Source organism: Saccopteryx leptura, chromosome 4 (assembly GCF_036850995.1).
Source record: "Saccopteryx leptura isolate mSacLep1 chromosome 4, mSacLep1_pri_phased_curated, whole genome shotgun sequence".
Classification (NCBI taxonomy): domain Eukaryota; kingdom Metazoa; phylum Chordata; class Mammalia; order Chiroptera; family Emballonuridae; genus Saccopteryx; species Saccopteryx leptura.
Window position 1 is genome coordinate 217,575,067 of NC_089506.1, and position 25,962 is coordinate 217,601,028.

A 25,962-nucleotide genomic window follows, 5' to 3' on the forward strand; every position below is an offset into this window, starting at 1 on the left:
TATTTACTTGAGAATTTTCCTGTGTGGAGGAATATTTCTGAATCAGCTCTAATTTTTTTTTTAATTTTATTTATTTATTTTTCACAGAGACAGAGAGTGAGAGAGAGGGATAGACAGACAGGAACGGAGAGAGATGAGAAGCATCAATCATTAGTTTTTCATTGCGCATTGCAACACCTTAGTTGTTCACTGATTGCTTTCTCATACGTGCCTTGACCACGGGCCTCCAGCAGACTGAGTAACCCCTTGCTGGAGTCTCGAACCTGGGTCCTCTGCATCCCAGTTCGACGCTCTATCCACTGCGCCACCGCCTGGTCAGGCTGAATCAGCTCTAGAAGGTATACTATGATCCAGGACCCTGGTCAGGGCTCTCCCAATTCACTTAATTCAAAGAGGAGAGGAACTCCCACAGTGGGCCAAAGCCTTGATCAAGATGGCCCTGAATTCCTCCTGCTGCTGCTGGGTGCAAGCTCTATGAGTAATCAACAGTAATTGAACACCTACGACAAACTGTCACGGGTACTTCATTTGCATATAACCCAGTAAGAGGGAGTTATGCCCATTTTATACATAGGGAAGTTATGTGTTGAATGTTATCAGATGTCTACATTAAAAGGGTAACCCAGGCAAATAAATAAATAACCCAGGTGACCAGAGGTCAGAAGTGGCACTCGACAGCATCTTTCATAACTTAGCCGCTGCTCTATTTTGCCTCTAACAGCACAGATCCGAGAGCTAGGCTGGAGTCCAGAGCCTGGTTAGGAAACAGTATTTGCACGTCTACCCGCCGTCCCTCTGTAAAACGGGGCTAGAGCAGAACCTTCCTAAGAGAATTCCTACTCCCCAATGAGTCAACATGTGAGCAAATGCCCAACACACAAGAGCAAGGTGTGTTTTTTCTTGTTAGCACCCAGAGACCACAGGCCAGCACTCTCCTACTGAACAGAGAGGAAACGCGACGCAGCTTCCTGCCCGCGCTGCGTGGTCCGGCCATCCCACTCCGCGGAGCTCATCCTGCTGAGCTGCCCGCCGGGCGACGGCATTCCCACGCGCGTGCGCGAGAAGCCAGGCGGCGCAAAGGCCGAGACGACAGAACCAGTTGTCGACAGGCACCTTCCGTAGCCGCGCGCCGCCCAGCGGCCAACCGCCCCCCAGGACCCGGCGCCCCACATCCCGGCTCCTCGCCTTGACAGCGTCAGCAGATGGACAAGTGATCGAAGGACAGGAAAAGGCGGGGTCATCTGCGAAAACCGCCCAAACACCTACTTCTAACCAGTCGAGTCACGAGAGTTGATGAAGGACGGGGCTAACCTGACGTACACCCAATCCGGAGTTTGAGGGCGGTTACAAGTTAGCCACGCCCCGAGTTTGACCCCGCCCCCGTCCTGACGTACACTTTTCCGCCTATCAAACGACTAAACCTGTGGAGGGGTGAGGGAAAGGGGGCGAAGAGTGGGAGGAGGCAGAGAGAGGAAGGAGGCGTAGGCTGAGGAGGAAGAGGGAGGAGGGGCAGGGAAGTCCTGGCGGAGAAGAGGCCCAAGACTCCCAAGGAGACGACAAGAGGGTGCCCTGGAGCTCCCTCGCTGACCAACGCCGTTTCGGATCTCTTAAGGAGCGAGTCGCACAGAGACGAAGGAAGGAGGAAGAGACTTTTATGTCGGCAGACAGAGACTCTATCCGTCATCGTTGCCTCACATCCGGGGCTTTGGAGGGCTGGCCCCCGCGGCCCCGCCCCCACCTCGCGCCTTTCATGGCGACTGGAGGCGGAGGCTGGAAGAGCTGAGACTGGAGGAGGGCCCTTTAAATCTCCTTAAAGGGGTGGCTTCTGAATTCGGCACACTACAGCGCCAGCCTTAAAGGGGAAGCCACTGAACAGAAGCTGACAAATTGAGAACTGTGCTGTTGGGAGAATTGGAGCAAGTGAGGATTCTTACCTCTTCTCCCCCCCCCCCCCCCCCACTCCAGAAGTCCTTTAAATTCAGCTTAAAGGGGAAGTGGCCGCTTGTGGAGGACTGGAAGCAAGCTCCTGATTCTTGAAAGCTTCGGCCTGCTGTTTTGAGAACCCTGGACTCCTTAAAGGGGTGGCCTCTTTTAGCCGGAGGACTTGAGGCACTTTTAAAGGGGAGGTCTGCGTTTCGGGGCGAGCTTTCGGTCCCTTCTAAAGGGGTGGCCCTTCCTCTTCTTTGGGGAGACTAGTCTCGACCCCTGGCAGGGGGCGGCCACCGCACTAGGCCGGCAGGACATCGTCGGGTCGTCTTAAAGGAGCCAAGAGCTGGACAATTTAAGGTTTCGCCTTAAAGGGACGGCCGCCCCGTTTTCGCCGTATTGGCCCCGCCGGCCCCACTGGTGGGGGGGACCCTCGGGCTTGTCGCCCCGGGGGCGGCGCCGGCTGCCCGGGCCTTGGCGCTAGCTCAGGGCGAGCAGATCCGGCTTTAAAGAGGAATCGGCGGCCCTCTCGTCCCTGTGCCGTCGCCAGCGCCGCGCCTGCGACCCCGGGCCTGTGGACAGGCCGCTTCGGGCCCCGCCGCCTCCGGATGCGGCACTGAGGGCGGTCGCCATGGAGACGGCCGCGGCTCCGGGCCCAGGCTGGGCGGCCGAGGGAGAGCGGCGGCGGCGGCGCTGCTCGCGCCGAGACCGAGACCGGGAGCAGCGGCGCCGCCGCGGTCCTGGCGGCGACGCGCCCCGGGCCCTGCTGGCCGCCCCGCGCGGCTCTTCGTCCTCGTCGTCGCCGCCGCCCCCCGCCAGGCCCTGGTCGTCAGCGTCGTCGGGAGAGCGGCCCGGAGGCCCGAGACGGCGACGGCCCCGGCCCCGGCCTCGGCCGCCGCGGCCCCGAGCTCGGAAGCGCCCTGCCGGCTCCGGCAGTCGGGGAGAGGAAGAGGAGGAGGAGGAGGGGGGTGCCGACGACGGAGAGGCCGAGGAGGAGCCCGAGGAGGAGGAAGAAGAGGAAGAGGACTTGATCGATGGCTTTGCCATCGCCAGCTTCGCCAGCCTCGAGGCCTTGCAGGTGGGGCCTTATAGGGCTTGGGATCTTCACAGGGGCAGAGAGAGGGGTACAGCGCCTGGAGTGGGTGGAGTGGAGGGGGAGTGAGGGCTGGCACCCCAAACCAGAGCAACCGGCTCCTCTGGCCAGGCGCTGCCCCGCCCTGGGGTGGGAGGGGGCAGAGCTGGTCTCCGGGGACCGGCCAGGTTACCGGCCTAGAGCCACTTGGGCAGCCTGGTCACTCCAGTGAGGTCGGAGCCCTCCTTGCTCCATCTGCTTCAGTCCCACCTCCTCCTCCACAGAAGGACGCCTCTCTTCAGCCCCCAGAGAGACTGGAACACCGACTAAAGCATTCTGGGAAGCGAAAGAGGGGGGGCTCCAGTGGGGCCACTGGGGAGCCAGGGGACAGCTCTGATCGGGAGCCTGGCCGGCCCTCTGGAGATCGTGCCCGAAAATGGCCCAATAAGCGGAGAAGGAAAGAGGTGAGTTTGTCCTAGATCGCTGTCCTTTAGGCAGAGCGTCCTTCATGTAGACCCCTTTTCCATCAGCAGTGCCACTACCCATTTTCCACAGCGATCTTAATCTCTAAGAACAGAGACAACAAAGGCAAATTAGAGTTCCTCCTCCCCCAACCAGGTCTGACAAGGACGTGTCCATAGTCAGACTTGCCTGCTTCTAGCTGGCCTAACTCACCCTCAGACATGTCGGTAATTCAGAGAGGTATCAAAGGGACTTAGTGGAATCATGAATGAATTAGGTATGTCTCTGCCCTCCCCCTTGAGGTGTTGACAGTCTAGCAGGAAGGAAGCCATCTATGAGCAGATACCTGTACCCTAACCTGAGACTCTGCACGAGGCAGAGGTCTGGGAGAGATGCTGCAGAAACCCACAGGAGGAAGCCATTCATTCTGCCTGGGGGATGGGAGGAGGGTTGTGGTTAGGGAAAGCCCCCTAGGATATCTTAGTCACGTCTTGAAGAATAGTCATAAGTTTTGCTAAGAAGAGAAACGGGGCAAAGTTGTTTTGGACAAAAGCAGAGATATGAGAGTCTGGTATATTTGGAAAATGGCCAGAGCATTGGGACTAGGGGCAGTCCAGGAGCAGTAGAAGCAGCTGAAAGAGATTGAGAGTAGGTCATGAGGGGCCTTGAGTGCCTTGCTGGGGAGTTTAGACATCCAAAGGCCTCGCCAGTCAACCTCCCTTACTTCTGGACTCTGGTCTTTCTCAGGCCTCCTCCCGTCACTCTCTGGAAGCTGGATACATAGTAAGTGCGCTCCACTTGTACTGGTCCCTCTGCTTACACTCCCTCTCTGAAAGTCCCCTCTTGATTTTGGGCCCACTCCTCTTCCCTTTTGTGACACTTCTGTCTTTCCTTCTTCCCAGTGTGATGCGGAAAGCGATCTTGACGAGAGGGTGAGTGGGGCTAGCATTGTTGGGTGGGCAGCGTCCCAGCCTAGAAAATGCACTGAACTGTAGGGGCTCCTGTGTGCAGCAGACAGCCCCCTCCTGAGGTTGAGTCAGGATTAGATGTTTGCGAGGAGGGGTTGGATTGAGACATTAAATGACTTCTTTTCTCTGTGACTAGAACTAGTTGACCAAAGAATAGAAGGCTCCTGCCGTAGTGTGCCATCCCTTTTAAAGCCCTCAGAGATCCCAGCGTTCTCCATGAAAATTCAGAGTGGCTGTGGGACCAAGCTGGCTCTTTCTGCTGGCCATTAGTCTGTCGCCGATTAGAGTCTGAGCGGACACGTGGTCATGCCATTGATAGTACTAAGCCATTGGAGTCAGTGGAAGAGCAGACGTGTAAAGGTGTCTTTTAGTTTATTAATAGGGCTGATTTGTTTATTTTGAAGTAGTCCTAGCAGCTGGTGCTCTACCCCTGTGCCTAACTAAATTCACGCTCCCTGATGTGTGTCTTGTTTTAGTCTTAGAAGTTGGCTGTACGAGGACTGTGACGAACCATAGAGTTCTTACCCATTTAAAGAGGGTAGCCACCGTCAAGTATTAGCTCACTGTTGCCACGTGAGACGAGGGGCCCATTCTGAAGAGAAGCTGCAAGTCTGAGTTTTAGTGAGGAATCTGGATTTCTAAGAATCAGCCATCAGTTACAGTTTTTGCTAACAGCTGTGGACCAGACCAATGAGCCAGATAGGTCTCTTGGCCAGCAGATAGTGATAGCTGACGTTTTTGCTTTGATTTCCTTGTTCTCTGCTATTTAATGCTGCTGTGATGTAGGCCTCTTGGCCTATCAGGTTCTTAAGCTGAACCATTCCACCCTTTTCCCCCAAGTATAAGCAACCCTAGAGCAGCAGTCTTCGGTGTGCTTCAGCTTAGGTGACGGAATAGATTTGCCACCACTGCCAGTTCCTAGCAGGCTCCAGAGGTTGTTGGCCTTCCTGGGTAAGGGCCTGGCCTAACCGGAACCTGACCCTGTCCCTCCCCTTCTTCCCCAGGTCTCCGATGATGACCTCGACCCATCCTTTACTGTCTCAACCAGCAAAGGTTGGTCCCAAAGGCTGGGGCTGGAGACAAGGGAGGGAACTGGGGTGAGCATGGGTCTTAACTGAGAGTGTCTGCCGTCCTGCCTCCACAGCCTCGGGCCCTCACGGCGCCTTCAATGGGAACTGTGAAGCAAAACTCTCCATAGTCCCTAAAGTGTCGGGCCTGGAGCGGAGCCAGGAACAGCCCCCAGGGCCCGATCCGCTGCTAGTGCCTTTTCCTCCGAAGGAACCGCCACCTCCACCAGCCCCTCGGCCGCCCATCTCACCCCCTGCACCCCTGCCGGTCGCACCCAGTCTGCCTCCTCCGCCCCAGCTGCAGCTCCGGGTCTCGCCCTTTGGCCTCCGCACTTCTCCTTATGGCAGCAGCCTGGACCTCAGCACTGGCAGGTGAGCGGGCTAGGGCTTTGGTCTGATCCGGAAAGACCTGGTCATTGTGGCACTAACCCCTGAATTCTATGGCTGGGACGTGGGATACTACCTTTGCGATGTGACTTGAAAAAGGATTCTGAGACTAAACTGTTTGAAAGACGCTGGGTGAAAGAAATTTAGAGTTGACTGTAGAGCTCCTCAGCGCGCTCTGCATTCGTTCGCAGGGGGTCCAGTCTGTGCCACCCCCCAGTGTTGTTTGCTGGGTAAGACATTTTTGCACGGCACGTCTGCTAGGAGTAGTGGTTTTCAGAACACGCTTTGGGAAATGCTGTTGTGGTGACTAAGTGCTGGCTTTGGTGTCAGTCAGACCTGGATTCGGATTCTTGCTCTGCCACTTACTGGCCATGTGATTTTTGAGAAGTCATTTAGCCTCTCTGAGCCTCAATTGCCTCTTGACATAAAATGAAACAATAAGAGTACCTTCATTCTAGAGCTGTGGGTTGAGGCAGTATTTCCCAAAGTGTATACGTTCATCATTAGTGACATGTGAGATGTTATGTGGGTAAATTTTTTCCAGCCTTTACATGCTTTAGAAAAGTACGACTAGTTCTTCCACTCCTTGATCTCACATGTGATGGCTTGGGTGAGGCTAAGTAAAAAAAGAAAAACTGAGTTATGTTAAAGAAAGGAGTAAGTGAATGGTGCAGGTGGTTACATGGATGCGGCAGCAGTCAGGAAGGTGGTGTGAAATGTCAGCGACTTGGATTAGCATATAAAACAAGTGACAGCACTTGGCCTACAGTAAGTGCGCACTAAAGGGTAAGGATTATTGATACTATTACTATTGGTGCTACCTCTGTTGTTACTGTCATCATTGTCATTTTTTTCTTATTATTGAGAAAACTAAGGCTCAGAGAGGGACAGTGACTTGCTCAAGGTCACCCAGGATCTTAATGCCAAGATGGGTTTAGAACTCCTAGGCCAGGCCAGCGCGGTGCTGCTTCCACTGTCTTAGGGTAGGAACCCAGGTGGCCTGTTGTAAAGCGTCAAAGAGAATGAAACGTTTTGTGTTGTGGCTGAGTCAGAAAAGAGGAAGTCATCCGGCCAGAGACATCAGAGGCAGCTGTGTGGAGGATGAGATTTAGGGAGAGGGGCTTGTTGGGTATGGGCAGCACCTCAGTCTGAGATAGGGACCCCGGGCAGGGGGGGGGTCCTGGGGCCGGGTTCTGCCACCTTCCACATTGGAGACAGGGTCAGGGTAGCGCCTAGGCTTCTGACCCACTCCCGTCAGAGCTGGCACCTCCCAGCCCCTCACTCATCTCCCCACTTCTCTCCCCAGCTCTTCACGGCCGCCCCCCAAGGCCCCGGCCCCTCCCGTGGCTCAGCCTCCCCCCTCATCATCCTCTTCGTCCTCTTCCTCCTCATCTGCCTCCTCCTCGTCCGCGCAGCTCACCCACCGGCCCCCGACGCCCTCACTGGCCCTGCCTCTGTCCAACCACAGCTTCCCCCCCCCTGGGCTGCGGCCCCCACCGCCACCCCACCACCCCTCCTTGTTCTCCCCTGGCCCCACCCTGCCCCCACCCCCGCCCCTGCTGCAGGTGCCAGGGCACCCTGGGGCCTCAGCCGCTAACGCCCTTTCTGGTGAGTTTGGGGTCCTGGCCGGGCGGTGGGGGGCCATGGCCCTGGGCTTGGGCCCAGTTGGCTCTGGGGCATTTGGACCTTAGCAGACTGCAGGGCTTGAGGAGGGAGTGGCTCAAGGCCAGAAGGGAAGGCCAGTCACCCAGGCTCAAGGAGGCTGACATGGTGGCAACAGATATCAAAGCCTTCTCCCCCTCCCTCCCACAGAGCAGGACCTGATCGGCCAGGACCTGAACTCTCGCTACCCCGAGGTGGTAGGGGCAGGGGGCTCAGCCCGGCCCCTGGCCTTCCAGTTCCACCAGCACAACCACCAGCACCAGCATACCCACCAGCACACCCACCAGCACTTCACCCCTTATCCCCCGGGCCTGCTGCCACCCCACGGCCCCCACATGGTGAGCTCCTCATTGGGCCAGTGATGAGGCTCAGAGACTTGGAGGGAGGGTCTGGCTTCCAGGGGAAGGCCCTGCGTCTCTGGCCAGCAGCTTACTCTGCCCTTCTCTTCCCTAGTTTGAGAAATACCCAGGAAAGATGGAAGGCCTTTTCCGGCATAATGTGAGTGCATGTGTGTGGTGTATGGTGTGTGAGCATAGATGCATCAGTGTGTATAACCCTAAATTTTGGGGTCCAGTCTTTAGCTTCAAAAGCAAGAGCCTTGAGCCTGGGAGAGCTCCCTGGGGTGGATTCGGGTGGAGGCCAGAGGACTGATGGGCAGACATGGGCTGTACCACCACCCCCAGCTTGGACTAGTCCCCTTCTCTCCACAGCCGTACACGGCCTTCCCTCCCGCAGTGCCCGGCCTGCCTCCGGGCCTCCCACCGACTGTCTCCTTTGGCTCCTTGCAAGGGGCCTTCCAGCCCAAGGTGAGCTCCCAACTCAGACACCACCGCCACCTCCCGCCCCTTTAAAACCCAGACACCTCCAGGTCCACGCACCTTCTTCCTATTCCCCAAGCCATGCCCATCCTCCTGCCCTCCCGATGCAGACCCAGGTCTCCCTAGAGCCACACTCCCTCCCTGTCCCAGACCCCAGCTTGGTTCTAGACTCCTTTTATGCCTAGTGCCAGCTCTCCTTACTGATCCCTGCACTCCCCTTTCCCAGAGCACGAACCCTGAGCTGCCACCACGACTGGGGCCAGTCCCGAGTGGGCTTCCCCAAAAGGGGACACAGGTGAGGGGGCCAAGGCCGGTTCTGCTGGAGCTAAAAGATCTGCGTAGAGTGGGGTTGACTTGAGAATGAATCACTGCTCCCTCCTTCTGATGTATGTTCGGGGGTGCCCCTGAGAATTTGATGTCAGAGAACTTATATAAATGACAAGATTTCCTAGGCATGAAGAATGGGAATTTCATGAAGTTGCCCAAGAAATAAAAGTAGTAGGGCAGTGGTTTTAGTAGGGGCTTTTCTTTCAAATTTATTTTAAGTCACAAAACCTTTTTCCCCCCAAATGACATCATACCAGGAAGTCCTGTCCATAGAACAGTGAGAAGATAAGCTGTCCCTTTGTAAGTGGCACAGGAGGCCAAGCTTTCCCTCCCACTTAGAGCCCAGGGCTCAGGGAACAGCATGAGAAAACACAGGATGTATTTCCTAGAGGGTAGATTAGACCAGAGGTTTTCCAGCTTCTCTTAGCAGTTATAAAGGCTTTTCTCTAAAGAAGTCTTGAACAGACCCTCGGTATATAGAGCTGTTAATAGGATAGCCTCTCCTGTTGAGAAATGTATCCTGCCTGCCCACTAACCCACTCCCCAGCCTACCAAGCAAAGCATCTTCCTGGAACCTGGTTTAGGAACTCGATGCTGGAGGAGAGAGGCCCAGAGAGGAAGAGGTGGGGGGAGGAGTCTTAGCACAGAAGGATGGAGGGAGCCACACGGGGTCTCCAGGAGATGTTTGGGGGGGATTTGTGGGCTGTGGAGATGAGGTGTCCAGGTCAGTAAATGGTTCTCAATCGCCACCAATCTCTGCTTTGCCATCCCCAGATCCCTGACCATTTCCGGCCACCTTTGAGGGTGAGTGTGGTGAGGACCTCAGGCTGCATGAGGCTGGGGCTGGTGTCGGGATTGTGCTAAGGGGGGCGGGAGGGGGTCTTGCTTGAGAAGGAGTGAAAAGTCTGATGCATGGAGGCAGCCAGGTGCTGGAAGAGCACAAAGCTAAAGGGCAGTGAGCCAGGGACCTCGGTTCAGAGGGAACTGGCCACGGGCACCTTGGGCAAGACAGTTTGTCTCTCTGAGCCTCAGTTTCCTAGGCTATGACATGGACCCAGTCATCCCTCAGTTGTAGGGACGATAAAAGATGTGTGGCAAGTCTGGGCCCAGGCCCAGGCCCGGATTGGGTGACAAGTGAACATTCTTTCCTTCCCTTTCCCTTTGGTCCTCCTGCTGGGGCGGCAGAAACCAGGGAAGTGGTGTGCCATGCACGTGCGCGTGGCTTACATGATCCTGAGACACCAGGAAAAGATGAAGGTACTGGGGCCGGAGGGCTGGGGAGAGCGGGCCGGCCTGCCGAGCTCTGGGCACCCATGTTTATAGAGCTTGGCAGAATCCTGGCCAGAAATGTCCTGTCCCCGGCCACTGCCGGAGCAGTTCCCCAGCTAGCCCTGGGCTCTCTGGCTGTGGAGAGGAGGGCGGGTCTGGTCAGAGAAGGCACCCAGTCCCGATCTTGGCGCCAGGCAGCCCTCGGGGGGGTGTAAGGGTGGGAGAACGCGAGCAGGAGCAGACTGGCCCCTCACTCCCTGCCCCCCCCCCCCCCCCCCCCCGTCCCGTGCAGGGTGACTCCCACAAGCTTGACTTTCGGAGCGACCTCCTGCCCTGCCTTCCGGGGCCCTATGGGGCCCTGCCCACTGGCCAGGAGCTCTCCCACCCGGCCGCCTCCCTCTTCACTGCGACTGGTGAGTGTGGCCAGCCCTCTCGGGGCCTGAGTCTCCCCGTCTAGAACCCGAGGCCCATCTTGCACCCACTCAGCCTCATCAGACTCTCCCACCTCTTTGCCCAGGTGCCGTCCATGCTGCAGCCAACCCTTTCACGGCAGCTCCCGGGCCCCACGGACCCTTTCTGAGCCCCAGCACCCACATTGGTAAGAGCCAAGGACGTGTTGGGCAACTCAGGCCTTGTCTCTGACTTCCAGTAGTTGTCACGCTTGGGGTGGACGTGAGACCTGAGAGGCAGCTGAAACGGGGAGCAGACCTGATTCCACTTGCTTTGTGACCTTGGACAGGTTACCCTGCCCCTCTGAGCCTTGATTTCATTGTCTCTGAAATGGGATAGGAAAGGGCATTCAGAATGAATGCTAATCTCTGCCAGCTCAGACGGTGTCTGAAGTGGCCAGTGCTGAGGGGTAGTGTGCCACCTGGGAGAGGTAAGGGGGGGCGGCTGTGCAGCCCCGGAGAGCCCAGCCCATAGCTCCTCGCCGGCTTTCCTCCCCTCGGTGGGCTTTGGGGGGATCTAACCTGGGCTTGGGTGGACAAGGAGAATGTGAGCCTAATGGCATAGGCAAGGGGTCCCTGGAAGAGGAGATTGTGAGGTCCCACAGTGGAATAGGAGTTGTTCTGACTGGCTGGGACATGTGTCGGAAATGAGGTCAGGCTGGGAAGAGCCCTGCACATCAAGTGGGAAGAAGCCAGCAGTCTTCTGGTGACTGGCTTGCTGTAGAGCTGGTTTGAGTGGCTGGTGTGGGGTAAGAGCTTGACCTCTGGAGTGGGAGACCATGGGTTGGGGGTTCCACGCATTGGTTAGATGACTGTTGGCAAGTCACTTCTCTCTCTGAGCCTGTTTCATCATCTTTAAGCGGGAATGACCCTGTCTGCCTAGTGTGACTGGGGAGGTTAACAGCATGGTGCACGGCAGAGCTTAGCTCCTCCCTGGCCCATGGAGGTGCTCAGCGTCCGGTCACTAGGACAACGTGGCCGAGGGCTCAGCCGGCCTGCTTATCCGCCTCTTCCCTGTGAATCCTTGGTGGCTGCCCAGAGTGGCTGCCTGATGCCCTAACCGTACTCTTCTCTCCCACAGATCCCTTTGGGCGGCCTACAAGCTTCGCCTCCTTGGCCGCTCTTTCCAACGGGGCCTTTGGAGGCCTGGGCAGTCCCACATTCAGTAAGTGCTGAGCAGGGTGGTGGGGTGAGGGCTGTGGCAGTGGATTCATGTTCACGCGGGAGGCGGGAGGGCACCACCGTGAGGCCTTCCACTCTTGGCTCCTGTCACTCTCTACTTTGCCCTCTGTCTAGACTCCGGCGCCGTCTTTGCCCAGAAAGAAAGCCCAGGGGCCCCCCCAGCCTTCGCTTCCCCCCCAGACCCGTGGGGTCGCCTGCACCGCAGTCCTCTGGCCTTTCCTGCCTGGGTCCGGCCCCCTGAGGCCGCCCGGACACCAGGCTCAGACAAGGAGCGGCCTGTGGAGCGGAGGGAGTCTTCTCTCACCAAGGAGGAGAAAGACAGGTATGCCTCCTGCAGACTGCCCCCCGCTCTCCGCCTCCCCTGTCTGCATCTGACTGCTGGAGCACCTTCATTCTCTCCCACACCTGCCCCCAGGGACCTCCCCTTCTCACGGCCCCAGCCCCGAGTCTCTCCTGCTACTCCCAAGGCCCGGGCTGGCGAGGAAGGGGCCAGGCCAGCCAAGGAATCGGTGCGGGTAAAGGAAGAACGGAAAGAGGAGGCCGCCGCCGCCGCTGCTGCTGCTGCTGCTGCAGCCGCCGCCGCTGCTGCTGCCGCGGCAGCCACGGGGCCGCAGGGCCTCCACCTGCTGTTTGAGAGGCCCCGGCCACCCCCTTTCCTGGGCCCCGGGCCTCCAGAGCGCTGTGCTGGCTTCCTGGAGCCAGCCTGGCTGGCAGGGCCGCCTCGCCTCGCAAGGCCACCCCGCTTCTATGAGGCGGGCGAGGAGCTGACTGGGCCAGGGGCAGTGGCTGCTGCCCGCCTCTATGGTCTGGAGCCCGCCCACCCCCTGCTCTACAGCCGCTTGGCTCCTCCACCACCGCCCACTGCGGCCCCAGGGGCCCCACACCTTCTCAGCAAGACCCCACCGGGAGCCCTCTTAGGGGCACCCCCTCCGCTGGTGCCCGCCCCCCGACCCACTTCCCCACCTAGAGCCCCTGGCCCCGCCCGGGCTGATAGGTGAGGGGAGGGAAGGGGCAGGGGCAAAGCTCCATCCCCCTTCCTTTTGACAAGGTCCTTAGAGCTGAGGTTTTAAGCCAGGCTGGAGGGCAAAGGTCATGATCTCACTAGCCACCTCTGAGGTCATGGAACCTGAGAGCAGAGCCCTAACCCCTGTGAGATCAAGCATCAGATGAACCTTGGGGTCATTGGGAGGGCAGAGGTCACAAACCTCTAGAGAGGGGTGTGTGTGAGTGTGTGAGTGTGTGTGAGTGCATCTAGGAGAGTGGAGGTCATTTCCGAGGTCACAGCTCATGATCTCTGAGGTGCACCATCGCCCCTCTGAGGGCCCCTCGGCCTGCCTCCCCAAGGGCTCACTAAGCCAGAGGCCAAAGTGCCCCCTTTCTCGTCACCTACCACCCAAGTCCTCATGCCCTCAGGGCTGGGGGAGCAGGGGCTACAGGAAGGGGGGTTCCATGTACATATTTATCTCCCCTTCCACAGAGCCCCCCATACCTTTTGTACATTTTTACAGGGGCGCCCCGCCCAATAATCCCCCTTCCTGGTTAATTAAATCCTCAGACTGGTGCTGTGTTCCTAGCCTCTGGCCTCTCTGTGGGGGGAAGGGAGACTGCAGGGGGAGAAGCTGGCTGGGGACAGCAGGCCCAGGGTTCATCCCTCGGACTAGGGGGTCCTGCGGGAAGTGGACCAATGGGAAGGGACCTGGGTACCTGGGCTGGAAAGAAAGGCCAACCCTTCCTGCTTGGCTGACAGCCCAGGTTCTCCCCACTTGTTCCTGTTACCTCTTGTGTGTCCCCAGCCCCAGAAGGCCCAACCTTGAAGCTTCAGAGTCTACTTTTTAGTGGCTCAGTGCCCCTACTCCATTTCCAAGTGTCCCGGTACTACTGGGCCCTGCTCTCTGGAGCTCTGTCCCCAGAGCCCTGCCCCGGCTAGGGAGGGCCGGAGAAGGTCACCATGGACCACACACCAAAGAAGGGGGTCAGCTTGGGGGCGGGCCACACAGGCAGCTGCTGCAGCAGCCCCAGCCTTCCCAAAGCAGCAGGTGCCCCAGGCTAGGGCCCAGCCTAGAAGGCAGGGGGCAGTTTAACAAAAACATGTTGATTTTTTTCCCAGGTGGGGCTTATTCTGTAACATGACTTGCGGATATTTATATAAAAATGAGTGTTACAATGAGGCCCCTTGGCTCCTCTTTCAGTGTGTGTGGGTCTCCTGGGGCTGGGGATTGGGCTGGGTCCTGAGGTCAAGGAAGAAGGAAGACAGTCTGTCCATGTCCTGACAAAGGTTTTCCCCTCCCTCCCAACCTGGGAGAGTTGTTCAGCTGGATGAATGGATTGGAGTGTTGGGCGCTGGAGTTTTTCACATTTTTCTCCAACCCAGGAGTACTATAATATTCAAGCACCACAGAAAGACAGCAAAACTAAAATTTCTGTTCACCTACCAAACCACGCAAGCCCACACATCCTTCCCGGAGGTTACCCTTGCCAACCATTTGGTGTATGTTCTTCAGACCCTTGACTGTGCGTTTACCTGCAGTATATGAATGTGCAGTTATGTTAGAAGAGATTTATTAAAAACCTTGTGTTTTCTCTCATACATGATCATTATACAGACAGAAATATCTAGTACAAGGGGAAAGAGCCTCAATCCCACCCCTCAGAGATAACTTAGTTGTCAGCGATACATTCCTCCAGGTTTTTTTCCTAACTATATGCTTAAAATGTAAAAACATGGGATCCTGTGAAATGTACTATTTTGCAGCTATCTTTTTACATTAGCATTGTTCTTTGATGTGTAGTACTTTAGAAAGTGACTACAGTACTAAACTGAGCTAGAGTCTGGCTCCCGTTCAAGCCACCCATAATTGACTTGTTCCGAGGGGTGCCCGTGGCCTTAGGAAGGATATATCCAACCTTCTCTGCCACCTCTGCACATACCCAGGACTTCTAGGGGAGACTTGAGCCTAGATCGTTCCAACAGAAATCAGAAACAGGTGGCCAGGAGACAGACACTTGGTTTGCGGACAAGATTTCACATAACAGTCCTTGTTTGCAGTTTCTGAAAAATCAAAAATCTCTTAACACAGTACCTGCTTTCTTTATGACTATCCCTTGAGATGGGCCATGAACTCTCCAGATGGCCTCTGTCCTCTCTGTTCTGTTGTTTAGGGATGGGCAATTGTCACTATTCAGGGCACTCCCCTTGTTCCTTAAGCACTCCAAAATATTTCCTAGATATTGTGCCCCCCCCCCCCCCCAGGTCTCTCCCACGACTCTCAGAGGCCCCTTAGGCCTGATACTGTGCTCCTCCCACTCCCTTTCATCTCTGTCCCTGCACACAAGGCAGAGCCCTCCCTGTTCCTGCACTTGCTCACTGAACTGCCCTGTTATTCTAACCGCTGTTCATGTCAGGAACTGAACTGGTGGCCGGGGATCCAGAGGTAAACAAAGATCCCGGCTGTCCTGGAGCTTACCGACCACGGTGAGAAGGGCAGCACGTACTGGGAGAAGAAAAGAGGGCAAGGAGAGAATCCTGAGGGCTGCCTTCCTAGGGCCCGTCCTCACGGCCACTGGGCTCCATTGGTTTACTTCCACATGGTCTGAACCTAGCTCCTCGGGCAAAGGGCAAAGGGAAGTCTGGGAATGGCTGGCAACATCGGGGAAAACAAAACGGAACCAAAAGCATTCACCGTTGAGAGGCTGCTATTTGGAAATGCGTTTCTTTGCTCAGCAGAGTAGCTACGTAGTCTTAAGCAGTGTGCTTATTCTGTGCCGTGGTTTATTTGTAAAATGTTTTTATAAACAACTTGATTGAGATTTAATTCATTCACATACCATACAAATCACCAAGTCTTTTCTGACTGGCTTCTTGTACTTAGCTTAATGGTTTCAGAGCTCACCCATGTTGTAACTTGTATCAGTACTTCATTTCTTTTTATTGCTAAATAATATTCCATTATATGGATAGACCACATTGTGTTTATCCATTCTTCAGCTGATGGACACTTGGGTTGTTTCTTTTGACTATTAATATGTGCAAGTCTTTGTATGAATGCATGTTTTGGATTCTCTTAGGTAAATACCTTGGAGTGGCATGGCTGGGTCGTATGTTTAACATTTTGGGGAACTGCCAAACTATAATATTTTCCAAAGTGGCTGCATTCATTCCCACCAACAGTATGTGAAGATGGAGTTTAATGGTTTCTCCTAGCATTACTGTGTGAGTTGACTAAGTGAATAAGCATAAAGCTTTTAGAATAGTGCCTGGCCCAGAGTAAGTAAGTGCTCATAGAATGATCGCTGTCGTTGCTGGTGATGATGCCTTCCTCATCAGAAAGGCAGATGAGAAAATCTTTAGAGCTTGAGGAAGGAGAACACTTACAAGCAGGTTTTGGGGAGGCCTATCTTTCAAAACAGGCTTTGGGGTGGGCAACATCTGTCTATGGGCGTCAAAGGAAAGAGGAGCCTGAGCCAGTGAGAAACACAGGTTTAGAGCCTTTGACCTCAGACAGATGAGACTTTGAGTTTGGCCTTCACTAACCAGCTCTGTGACTTGGGTCTAATTGCAGCCTGTTTCTGTGGCACACCAACAGGGAAAATGCAATCCCAGCCCACAGAGTCGCCGTGATGGTTACAGGGGATAATGCATGTAACGGTGCTTGGCACAGAGTTGACTACACACGGATCAGTCACTAGAGTGTTGTTATTGATTGTAGTTGGAGACATTAGAATTCATCCCCCTATTTCAAAATAGGTAGATTGAAGTTTGGAAAAGTTAAATGACAAATGAAATCAGAAGAAAGGAGACATACTTATTTGGGGAGGAGGCTAAAAATTAACTCTGTTATTTAGAACAGTTTTATAGTTCCAGAAAAATGGCAGGGGTATTCCAGAGAGTTGCTGTATGCCCCACACTGTTTCCTCTGTTGACAGCTTGCGCATGTTAAAATGAACGACTCAGTATTGATACATAATTAAGTCCATACTTTATTTGGATTTCCTTAGTTTTTACCTAATGTCCTTTGTCTGTTCCAGGATGCTGCAAGGACACCACATTACATTTAGTCATCATGTCTCTTTAGGCTCCTCTTGACTGTGAGTTTTCCAGACTTTACTTGTTTTTGATCATCTTGACAGTTTTGAGGAGTACTGGTCAAGTAATTTTTAATTGAATGTATTGGGGTGACGCTGGTTCGCAAAACCATACAGGTGTCAAGTGTACAACTCAACAAAACATCATCTGCACACCGCATCGTGCACCCATCGTCCCAAACAAAGTCTCTTTCTAAGTGTTTTAGAAAATGTCCCTTACTTGGGATTTGTATGTTGTTTTTCTTAGGATTCGATGAGTTACGGGTCTGGGGAGGAAGCAGAGGTAAAGTGCTGTTTTGGTTGCATCATTCCAAGGGTACATGCCTTCAGGATGATCTGTCACTGTTGATGTTGACCTCAGTCACCTGGCTGAGGCAGCGCTTATCAGATGCTATTGCAGAATTACTCTCCCCCCCTTCTTTCCATATTTTATTCTCTGGAAGGCAGTCACTTTGTACCGCCCATACGAAAGGAGTGGGGAAATTATGCTCCATCTCTTTTTCTTTCTTTTTTTCAGCGAGATAGAGAGAGAGAGAGGGAGGAAGGGAGAGAGATGAGAAGCATCAACTCCTAGCTGCGGCACTTTAGTTCTTCATTGATTGTTTCTCATACGAGCCTTGACTGGGAGGGGGTGGGGGGCTCCAGCTGTACCAGTGACCCCTTGCTCAAGCCAGTGACCTTGGGCTTCAAGCCAGCAACCTTGGGCTCAAGCCAGCAATCATGGGCTCATGTCTATGACCCCACACTCAAGCTGGTGAGCCTGTGCTCAAGCTGGATGAGCCTGCTCTCAAGCGGTGACCTCAGGTTTCAAACCTGGGTCCTCAGTGTCCCAGGTCGACACTCTATCCACTGTGCTGCCACCTGGTCAGGCAGGAAGTTATGCTCCTTCTTTGAGGGTGGAGTATCTACATAAAGTTTTAGAATTCTTCCACACGGGAAATGTTTCTTCCCCATTTATTTATTCAATTGCTTATTTTTATTATGACGGATTCATGGATATTTCTTTTATACTTTAGGCTGTACCCCAGAACTACTTTATTACTCCCCAGTTTTCGTTTGGCTCCTGTGTCCGTTTGCCGTACCCCATTAGTGTTTGGTGGTTTTGTTTTAGCAGACTTTCTACTGCTCACCCTCTATCTCTGGGGGTTTTTCTTTCTCATCTGTATGTATTATCTTTTTTAAAATGTTAGAAATAGCAGCTAATGTAATTAGCATTAAAAGTTTCTAGCTTGTAAAAAAAACAGGTACAGTGAAAGTCTCCCTTGGCCACTCCTCCCCTGCTGGGTCCCCCTTCCCAGAGATACCATATTGATTTCTTGTTTGTTTCTCCAGAACAGTTCCTTTTTCTTCTTTTAAACAGCTGTTTACATATGGCACACACTGTTCTGTTTACTGCTTTTTCACGTAACTAGCTCTTGTGGGTCATACCATTTTATTTATTATTTTTATGAAAAGAAAATGTCTTCCTCCTTTTTTTATATTTAATTTTTTTATTTCTTTTTTTTCTATTTTTCTATTCTTTTATTTTTATTGAATCCAGAGAAAGGAAAGGGGGTAAGGGGTAGACAGAAGCATCAGTCTGTTTCTGTGTGTGCCCTGGCCAAGGACCGAACCAGCCACCTCTGCATTGCAGGACAATGCTTCAGCCAAGCGAGCCATCCAGCCAGGGCTTTATTTCTTGATTTTAGAGAAGGAGAGAGAGAGAAAAAACATTCATTTATTATTCCACTTAGTTGTGCATTCGCTGTTTGCTTCCTGAATATACCCTGACTGGGGATTGAACCCACAATCTTGGCACTTAAGGACAATGGTCTAAATGAGCTAACTGGCCAGGACCTTCCTCCAATTTTTTATTTATTGATTTTAGAAAGAGAGAAAAGAAGAAAAAGGGAGAGAGAGAGGAACATCAATTTTTTTAAGTGAGAAGGGGGAGATAGTGAGACAGACTCTCACATGCACCCCAACCAGGCTCCACTCACAGCCCCCATCTGGGCCCGATGCTCGAATCAACCGAGCTATTCTCAGCGCCCAAGGCCAATACTCAAACCAGTCAAACCACTGGCTATAGGAAGGGAAGAGGGAGAGAAGGGGGAGAGGGTGGGGAAGAGAAGCTGATGATTGCTTTTCTTGTGCGTCCTGACCAGAAGAAGCTCTATCCACTGAGCAAACCAGCCAGGGCAGGAACATCAATTTATTGTTCCACTTATTTATGCATTCAGTGGTTGCTTCTTGTATGTGTCCTGACCAGGATCAAACCTGCAACCTTGGCGTATCAGGTGACACTTTAACCAACTGAGATACTTGGCCAGGGTTGGTTATATGACTTTAGTAATAGAGACCTACTTCGTTCTTAGCCTCTGCTTACTATTCCACTGTAAAGCCATACCATAATATACTTAACCAATCTCTGTCGGTGGATATTTACATCCTTTCCTGTCTTGTATTGGAACACAGAGTGCTGCAGTGAATACCCACATTTTTGTATACTTGAGCAAGTAGATCTGTAGAATAAATGTATACATATGGGGCTGCTGAGTCAAAGAGTACACTTGTAAATTTTAGAGGCTGCCAAATTGTCCTGCACACACCTTTCCCCATTTTCACTCTCCTCAGCCATGTGTGAGAGGCCCTGTTCCCCCATACCCTGGCGAACACAGAGCAGTGACAGGGTTGTGTTTTTTATCAGTGTGATGCGTAAAAGAGGTTATTCATGGACGTTTCAACTTACACTTCTTTTATTATTACCATGAAGCTGGAACATCTTGCCTGATGTTTACAAATAATTCGTGTTTTCATTTTCTGTGAATTGTCTGTTCAGGTCCTTTGTCAATTCCTCCTACACCCACCTTTTGGGTTTTTTATATCCTTTGTTTTGTGTCTTTTTTTTTTTTTTTTTTTTTTTTTTTTACAGGGACAGAGAGAGAGAGAGTCAGAGAGAGGGAGAGACAGGGACAGACAGACAGGAATGGAGAGAGATGAGAAGCACCAATCATCAGTTTTTTGTTGTGACACCTTAGTTGTTCATTGATTGCTTTCTAATATGTGCCTTGATCACAGGCCTTCAGCAGACTGAGTGACCCCTTGCTCAAGCCAGCGACCTTGGGTCCAAGCTGGTGAGCCTTGCTCAAACCAGATGAGCCCACGCTGAAGCTGGCGACCTCGGGGTCTCAAACCTGGGTCTTCCGCATCCCAGTCCAATGCTCTATCCACTGCGCTACCGCCTGGTCAGGCTGTTTTGTGTCTTAATGAAAGTTATTTATTCATTCATTCCATCAACAAATATTATTGATCGCCTACAGTGTACCAGACTCTGTTTTAACAACATGGCAGTGAACAGAAAGGACAAAGGTATTTTCCTCCAGGAGATTCAAATTCTAGAGAGTTTTTTCTCTAGAGATGAAAACTCAGATGGAAAATGAAAAAATAAATATACCTTGATTGGAGCAAAAGGAGGCAATGGTCTGAGTTCTGGAGTGTTATTTCACATGGGGTGTTAGAGGCCTCTGAGGAATGCCAGGGCAGAGACAGAACGCGGTGAGGAAGGGAACCTGCAGTCCTGGGGAGAGGGGGCTTTAGGCGGGGGAGCAGCAGTGTGAAGCCCGGGAGGGGAGTGTGCGGGGTGAGCCGGGGCACCTGCCGGCCCGGCCGGTGGGGCTGGAGGAGAGTGAGGAGACGGGGAGGGGGTGGGAGATGCCGTCTGCCTTCCCGCCTTCTGAGCGGGGAGCAGGGAGCAGGGAGCAGATCAGGTAGGGCTTCCTGCGCCTTTGTAAGGACTTTGGCTTTTACTATGAGTGGGATGCTGGCCGTTGCGGAGTGTATTTATTTTGGCTGTACTTTTTTTTTTTTTTTTTTTGGAGACATTTGTAGCAGAAGAATGACATCCCCTGATTAAGTATCTTAAAGGACCACCCAAAAGCACTGTCTGAATTGAGGCCTTACACAGGTTAGGGGGGCACTCCCCATAACTAGCATGTTCTAACTGGAACAGTTAGGGTCCTGGCCGCTTAAGTAAATCTAATACGTGAAAATCCCCATGGACCTAAATCTTCTCTAAGGGACTGCACAGTCATCGCCGTGGGCATGTGCTCAGTGTGGTATGAGTAATGTGGTGGTTCCAAGCCTCTAGACCCAGGGCTTGGGCTTGTGGGAGATCCCAAGCCCCGCCTGTTTTCTCATTGGCAAGAGTCATCTCCCCAAAACTTATCAACCACACCTCGAGAAGTGCCTCCTACTGACAGTCATACAAGGCCATAAACTGTATGTTCAAGAACGTTCCCAGTCACTTCCCAGCCTCCTGGCTAAGGTCAAGTACCTTTTCTTATCAGTTTAATATCTGATATGTCCTCTTATCTGAGGACAATATATTAAATGAATTTTTGGAGCAGAGAGAGAGAAAAAAAGAATGTTCCCAGAATTCGATAGTGATAAAAGTTGTACAAATTTGTGAATACACTTTAACATCCCTGAATTATATTCTTTTTCTTTTCTTTCTTGTGTGTGTGTGTGTGTGTGTGTGTGTGTGTGTGTGTGTCAGAGACAGAGAGAGTCAGAGAGAGGGACAGATAGGGACAGACAGACAGGAAAGGAGAGAAATGAGAAGCATCAATTCTTTTTTGTGGCACCTTAGTAGTTCATTGATTCCTTTCTCATACGTGCCTTGACCGTGGGCCTTCAGCAGATAGGTGACCCTTTGCTCAAGCCAGCGACCTTGGGCTCAAGCTGGTGAGCCTTGCTCAAACCAGATTAGCGTGCACTCAAGCTGGTGACCTCAGAGATTTGAACTTGGGTCCTCTGCGTCTCAGTCTGATGCTCTATGCACGGCGCCACTGCCTGATCAGGCCTGAATTATAAAGGGGTAAATTTATGGTATATGAATCATAAGTAAATAATAATAATAATTATAAAGAATATCCCAAAATTCAATAGTGGTAATAGTTGTACAAGTTTGTGAGTACACTTTAAAAGCCCTGAATTGCATTCTTTCAAGGGGTAAATTTATGGACTATAAATCATAAGTAAATAATAATAGTAATTATTATAAAGAATGTTTCCAGAAACCCTGTTTGTCATAGCACAAAAACAGGAAAAAACCCAAGCATCTATCCACAGGGATCTTTCAACTAAACTTGTATAATCAATCATCAGTGTATAAACACCTTGGAACAGTTAAAAAGAATGAGGTGTGTCTGCATCTGCAGATGTGGAAGACAGAAAGCTCTCTGTATGTCGTGTTAAGTTAAAAAAGATTAAGATGAGCCTGACCTGTGGTGGCGCAGTGGATAAAGCCTCGACCTGCAATGCTGAGGTTGCCGGTTCGAAACCCTGGGCTTGCCTGGTCAAGGAACATATGGGAGTTGATGCTTCCTGCTCCTCCCCCCTTCTCTCTCTCTCTCTCTCTCTCTCTCTGTCTCTCCTCTCTGAAATGAATAAATCATAAAAAATAAAAATAATTTTAAAAGATGAAGATGAACTCTGTGTATAGTATGCTACCATTTGTATCGGAAGAGCATACGTACGTGCACATAGAATATTTCTAGAAAAATACCTGAGTTTCTTTTTTTTTAATTATTTTTATTTACTTATTCATTTTAGAGAAGAGAGACAGAGAGAGAGATAGAGAGAGGAGTGGGGGAGGAGCAGGAAGCATCAACTCCCACATGTGCCTTGACCAGGCAAGCCCAGGGTCTTGAACCGGCAACCTCAGCATTCCAGGTCGAGGCTTTATCCACTGCGCCACCACAGGTCAGGCTCTGAGAGTTTCTTAACAGGAACTTCTTGGGAATGGAGATAGGTTCTACCCTCTCTACTTTCAAAAACAAATATTTATATGTATAATTTTTATTAAAGCGTAATTTTAAATTATTGCAACAAAAATTAAAAATACCAAAACAAAACAGTTGGGTAGAGGAGTGCTTGAGGCAGACGGAGCAGCAGCCGCAGCCTGCCCCTGAGCAGAGCCCGGTGAGCCGGAGGGGCAGCCGGGGCCGGTGCGGCTGCTGCCGGTGGAGAGGGGAGGAGACTGTGGACAGTGTCTGTGGAGCGCTGTCTACCTGCCAGGCACTTTGTCAGGCTCTGCGGTGGGTGGTGGGCAGGGTGGAGAAGACTGGAAAAATTCCTTCACCACGCTCCTCGTTCCTCCCAGCTCCTCCCAGAGTTGGTGGGAGGCCCCGCTCTGGGTCTTGGAGGAAGTCCCCCCTTGTCTTCCTTCGTCCGCTCCCAGCTTATCTCCAGGACCCCTCAGATCCAGAGGTGGCAATGAACCTTGAGCAAGTGACCAGTTTTCTGAAACTTACTCCCCTCATCTGCAAAATGGGAGTAATAATAAGGTGACCAACTTTTTTACAATGAAAAGGAGGACAAAAATAAACTGAAGAAAACCATATCGTAAATAAAAGAAGCATTTTATTCATTGCAACAATACACTATAATATGATAAATGCATAATAAAAAACATTTGTAATATTTTATATTGTAATTATGCTTACATGCCTATTAATTTTTAATAATAATTGTAAGAAAAAAGTGCTCATTTGGATACAAATACGTCACATCCCACGCAATGGATCGACTCTGCATTGATCGAATACGGACATTGACAGATTAGTCTTCCAATATCAAAAAGGAGGACATGTAGGAGGACACTTTTTGAGGGAGGACAGAACTTAAAAAAGGACTGTCCTCCCTAAAGGAGGACGATTGGTCACCTTAATAATAACAAAGTCTATGCAGTGGAATTGGTATGAGAATTATTGGTGTTCTAAAAATGGTTAGAATTAATACAACTATTAGTCTGCCTCCAGTATTACTCATAGGAATATAATGCTCACGGTTACACAGCAAAGCAAGCAAAACAGGTAGGACAGTCCCCATTTTATACACGAGTACACCCAGGCACAAAGGTGGAAGGGCTCATCCAAATTGAGTGAAAAAATTCAAGATGGTCGGGGTTAAGGGTCAAACTGAATCCCTGACTTGCTAGCTAACTGCTTGGTGATTTTAGGCTAGTAACCTAAGCCTGAGAGTTAATCACACCTATTAATTAAAAAGGGACAAAGCCTTGTACTTCACAGGACTTTGAGGATTAAAAGCTCCTGGAAAAAAAAAAAAAAGTCCTCCCAAAGTGATTGGGACATGGTAGATGTACAGGAAATAGCACCTATTGGGGTCACTGAAGTTACCGTAATAACATAGGGAACCAGGTGTCAGACCCGTCCTTCATGGAGAGATGAGCGAGAATCAGGTTTCCAGAAGGGTTTCCTGGTCGCTTCACTCGGGCCCTCACCCCAGCTTCGCCCTCCCTAGCCCCGCAGTGAAAGGTGAGGGGAGGCCCTCAGTGATGCAAATCAGTGTTGACTTTTCATTAACAAAACAATGAGCCAGTTTGTTATTTTGACAGGAGAAAAATCAGTTAACAAGTGTTTGTTAATATACTCACACTCTGCTCTACCGGTCAATAAACATGTCCTGAAGCCAGCTGGGACAACCCCGGGGTGGAAGCCAGCAGAGGTCTCTTAGAATGCTGTGTGAACTAGAGCCCCACGGTGTCTCCCGCTGAAGTAGGAGGAACAAGAAGGCAAAGATGCTGACTAACCTCTCAGGCCTGCTGGGCGGCTTGGATAGCACGTGCGTGAAGAGCTTGGCACCCCTTAGAACAGGGGTCGGGAACCATTTTGGCTGAGAGAGCCATGAACGACCCGTGTACATTACACATTATCCAATAAAAATTTGGTGTTGTCCCAGAGGACAGCTGTGATTGGCTCCAGCCACCCGCAACCATGAACACACGAGGATGTTTTATATTTTTAACATTATTATTTTTATTAAAGATTTGTCTGCGAGCCAGATGCAGCCATCAAAAGAGCCACATCTGGCTCACGAGCCATAGGTTCCTGACCCCTGCCTTAGAAACAAAGCAATTTTTCCATATCTAAGGAAATCTGTTTATTTTTCCCCCAAACCTCCCTACCTTGCCCTACCCCTACTTCAGGAGAAGCAGTTGTAGACTCCTTATGGGACCCTGACCCTAACATTGGTGATCACAGGGGAAGATACGGGGGAGGAATACGCTGAGGCATAAGGCCTGAGGACACCGAGGGCCACTGTGCTGGGTGCAGAACAAACTAGTTAAGTAAGCAGTAGAGAGATTCATTCATTCATCCATTTTAGGTGAGAGGAAGGGAGATAGATAGTGAAGCAGACTCCTGCATGCGCTCCAACTGGGATCCACCCGGCAACTCCATCTGGGGCCAAAGCTCAAGTACCCAGCTATTTTTAGCACCTGAGAGGAGAAGCAGATGCTTGCTACTCCTGTGTACCCTGACTGGGAATTGAACCTGAGACATCCATACATCTGGCCAATGCTCTATTTACTGAGCCACAGGCCAGGTCCAAGAGATTATTTTAAAAAAATAAAATCTACTGCTGCCTGTGTAGCACTAAGATACTGTTTCTAGAGCTAGAGAATGGACACAATTCATGTGTCTAAAATAGGGGGTTTTACATTCACGCAATGGGACACTATGGCTTTTAAAAACATTAGGTAGGTCCCAATATGCAGATCTTCAAGATTTATTATTAATAAGTAAGTGGAGATAGCTTGTGTTCATAGATAAAGGATGACTCAATATTGTAAAGACAACAATTCTCTTCATATGGATCTGTCAGAGTCAATGAGATGTGAGTAAAACTTACCAACAGGGTTTTTCATGAAACTCAACAAGCCAATTAAAAAAGTAATAATAATAAGGAGCTGGACAAGGCGGTGGTGCAGTGGATAGAGCATCAGACTGGGACACGGAGGTCCCAGTTTCAAAACCCTGAGGTCGCTGGCTTGAATGTGGGCTCATCCAGCTTGAGTGCGGGCTCACCAGCTTGAGCGCGGGCTCACTGGCTTGAGTGTAGGATCATGGACATGACCCCACAGTCACTGGCTTGAGCCCAAAGGTCACTGGCTTGAAACCCAAGGTCACTGGCTTGAGCAAGGGGTCACTCGCTCTGCTGTAGCCCCCAGTCAAGGCACATATGAGAAAGCAATCAATGAACAGCTAAGGAGACTAAGGAGCCGCAATAAAGAATTGATGTTTCTCATCTCTCTCCTTTCCTGTTTGTCTTTATCTGTCCCTCTCTCTCTCTCTCTGTCTCTCTGTCACACATACACACACACACACACACACACACACACACACACACACACACAGAAATGCCTGACTTTGTGGTGGTGCAGTGGATAAAGCATCAACCTGGAAACGCTGAGGTTGCCAGTTTGAGACCCTGAGCTTGCCCAGTCAAGGC

General features: G+C 51.5%; 1 protein-coding gene and 1 non-coding gene across 3 annotated transcripts; both read left to right on the forward strand.

Annotated features, from left to right (window-relative positions):
• The first annotated feature begins 1,416 nt into the window (after nucleotides 1–1,416).
• FBRS (fibrosin) lies at nucleotides 1,417–13,757 on the forward strand. Of its 2 annotated transcripts, none has more exons than XM_066383288.1 (18): nucleotides 1,417–3,004; nucleotides 3,286–3,462; nucleotides 4,208–4,243; nucleotides 4,363–4,392; nucleotides 5,433–5,481; nucleotides 5,573–5,867; nucleotides 7,189–7,490; nucleotides 7,695–7,882; nucleotides 7,998–8,042; nucleotides 8,255–8,350; nucleotides 8,589–8,657; nucleotides 9,464–9,493; nucleotides 9,875–9,946; nucleotides 10,251–10,371; nucleotides 10,476–10,556; nucleotides 11,489–11,572; nucleotides 11,704–11,911; nucleotides 12,005–13,757. In XM_066383288.1, the coding sequence occupies exons 1-18, from the start codon at nucleotides 2,558–2,560 to the stop codon at nucleotides 12,585–12,587; spliced, it is 2,913 nt and encodes a 970-aa protein (XP_066239385.1). In that variant the 5' UTR covers nucleotides 1,417–2,557; the 3' UTR covers nucleotides 12,588–13,757. The 2 variants fall into 2 exon arrangements, with proteins under 2 accessions (XP_066239385.1, XP_066239384.1); XM_066383287.1 differs by having other exon boundaries at nucleotides 1,418–3,004; nucleotides 3,283–3,462.
• Nucleotides 13,758–20,949: 7,192 nt separating this feature from the next.
• LOC136404530 (U2 spliceosomal RNA) lies at nucleotides 20,950–21,134 on the forward strand. The gene has a single exon (XR_010751293.1). It is a non-coding gene; the product is annotated as a U2 spliceosomal RNA (small nuclear RNA).
• Nucleotides 21,135–25,962: the final 4,828 nt, after the last annotated feature.

What these genes read in the sequence shown, in the direction of transcription:
- FBRS (XM_066383287.1), top strand. Translation starts at nt 2,558, where the DNA reads ATGGAGACGGCCGCGGCTCCGGGCCCAGGCTGGGCGGCCGAGGGAGAG. An exon ending in TTCCCCAAAAGGGGACACAG is followed by an intron (nt 8,658 to 9,463) that starts GTGAGGGGGCCA and finishes TGCCATCCCCAG; the next exon opens with ATCCCTGACCATTTCCGGCC. An exon ending in CTCCCTCTTCACTGCGACTG is followed by an intron (nt 10,372 to 10,475) that starts GTGAGTGTGGCC and finishes CTCTTTGCCCAG; the next exon opens with GTGCCGTCCATGCTGCAGCC.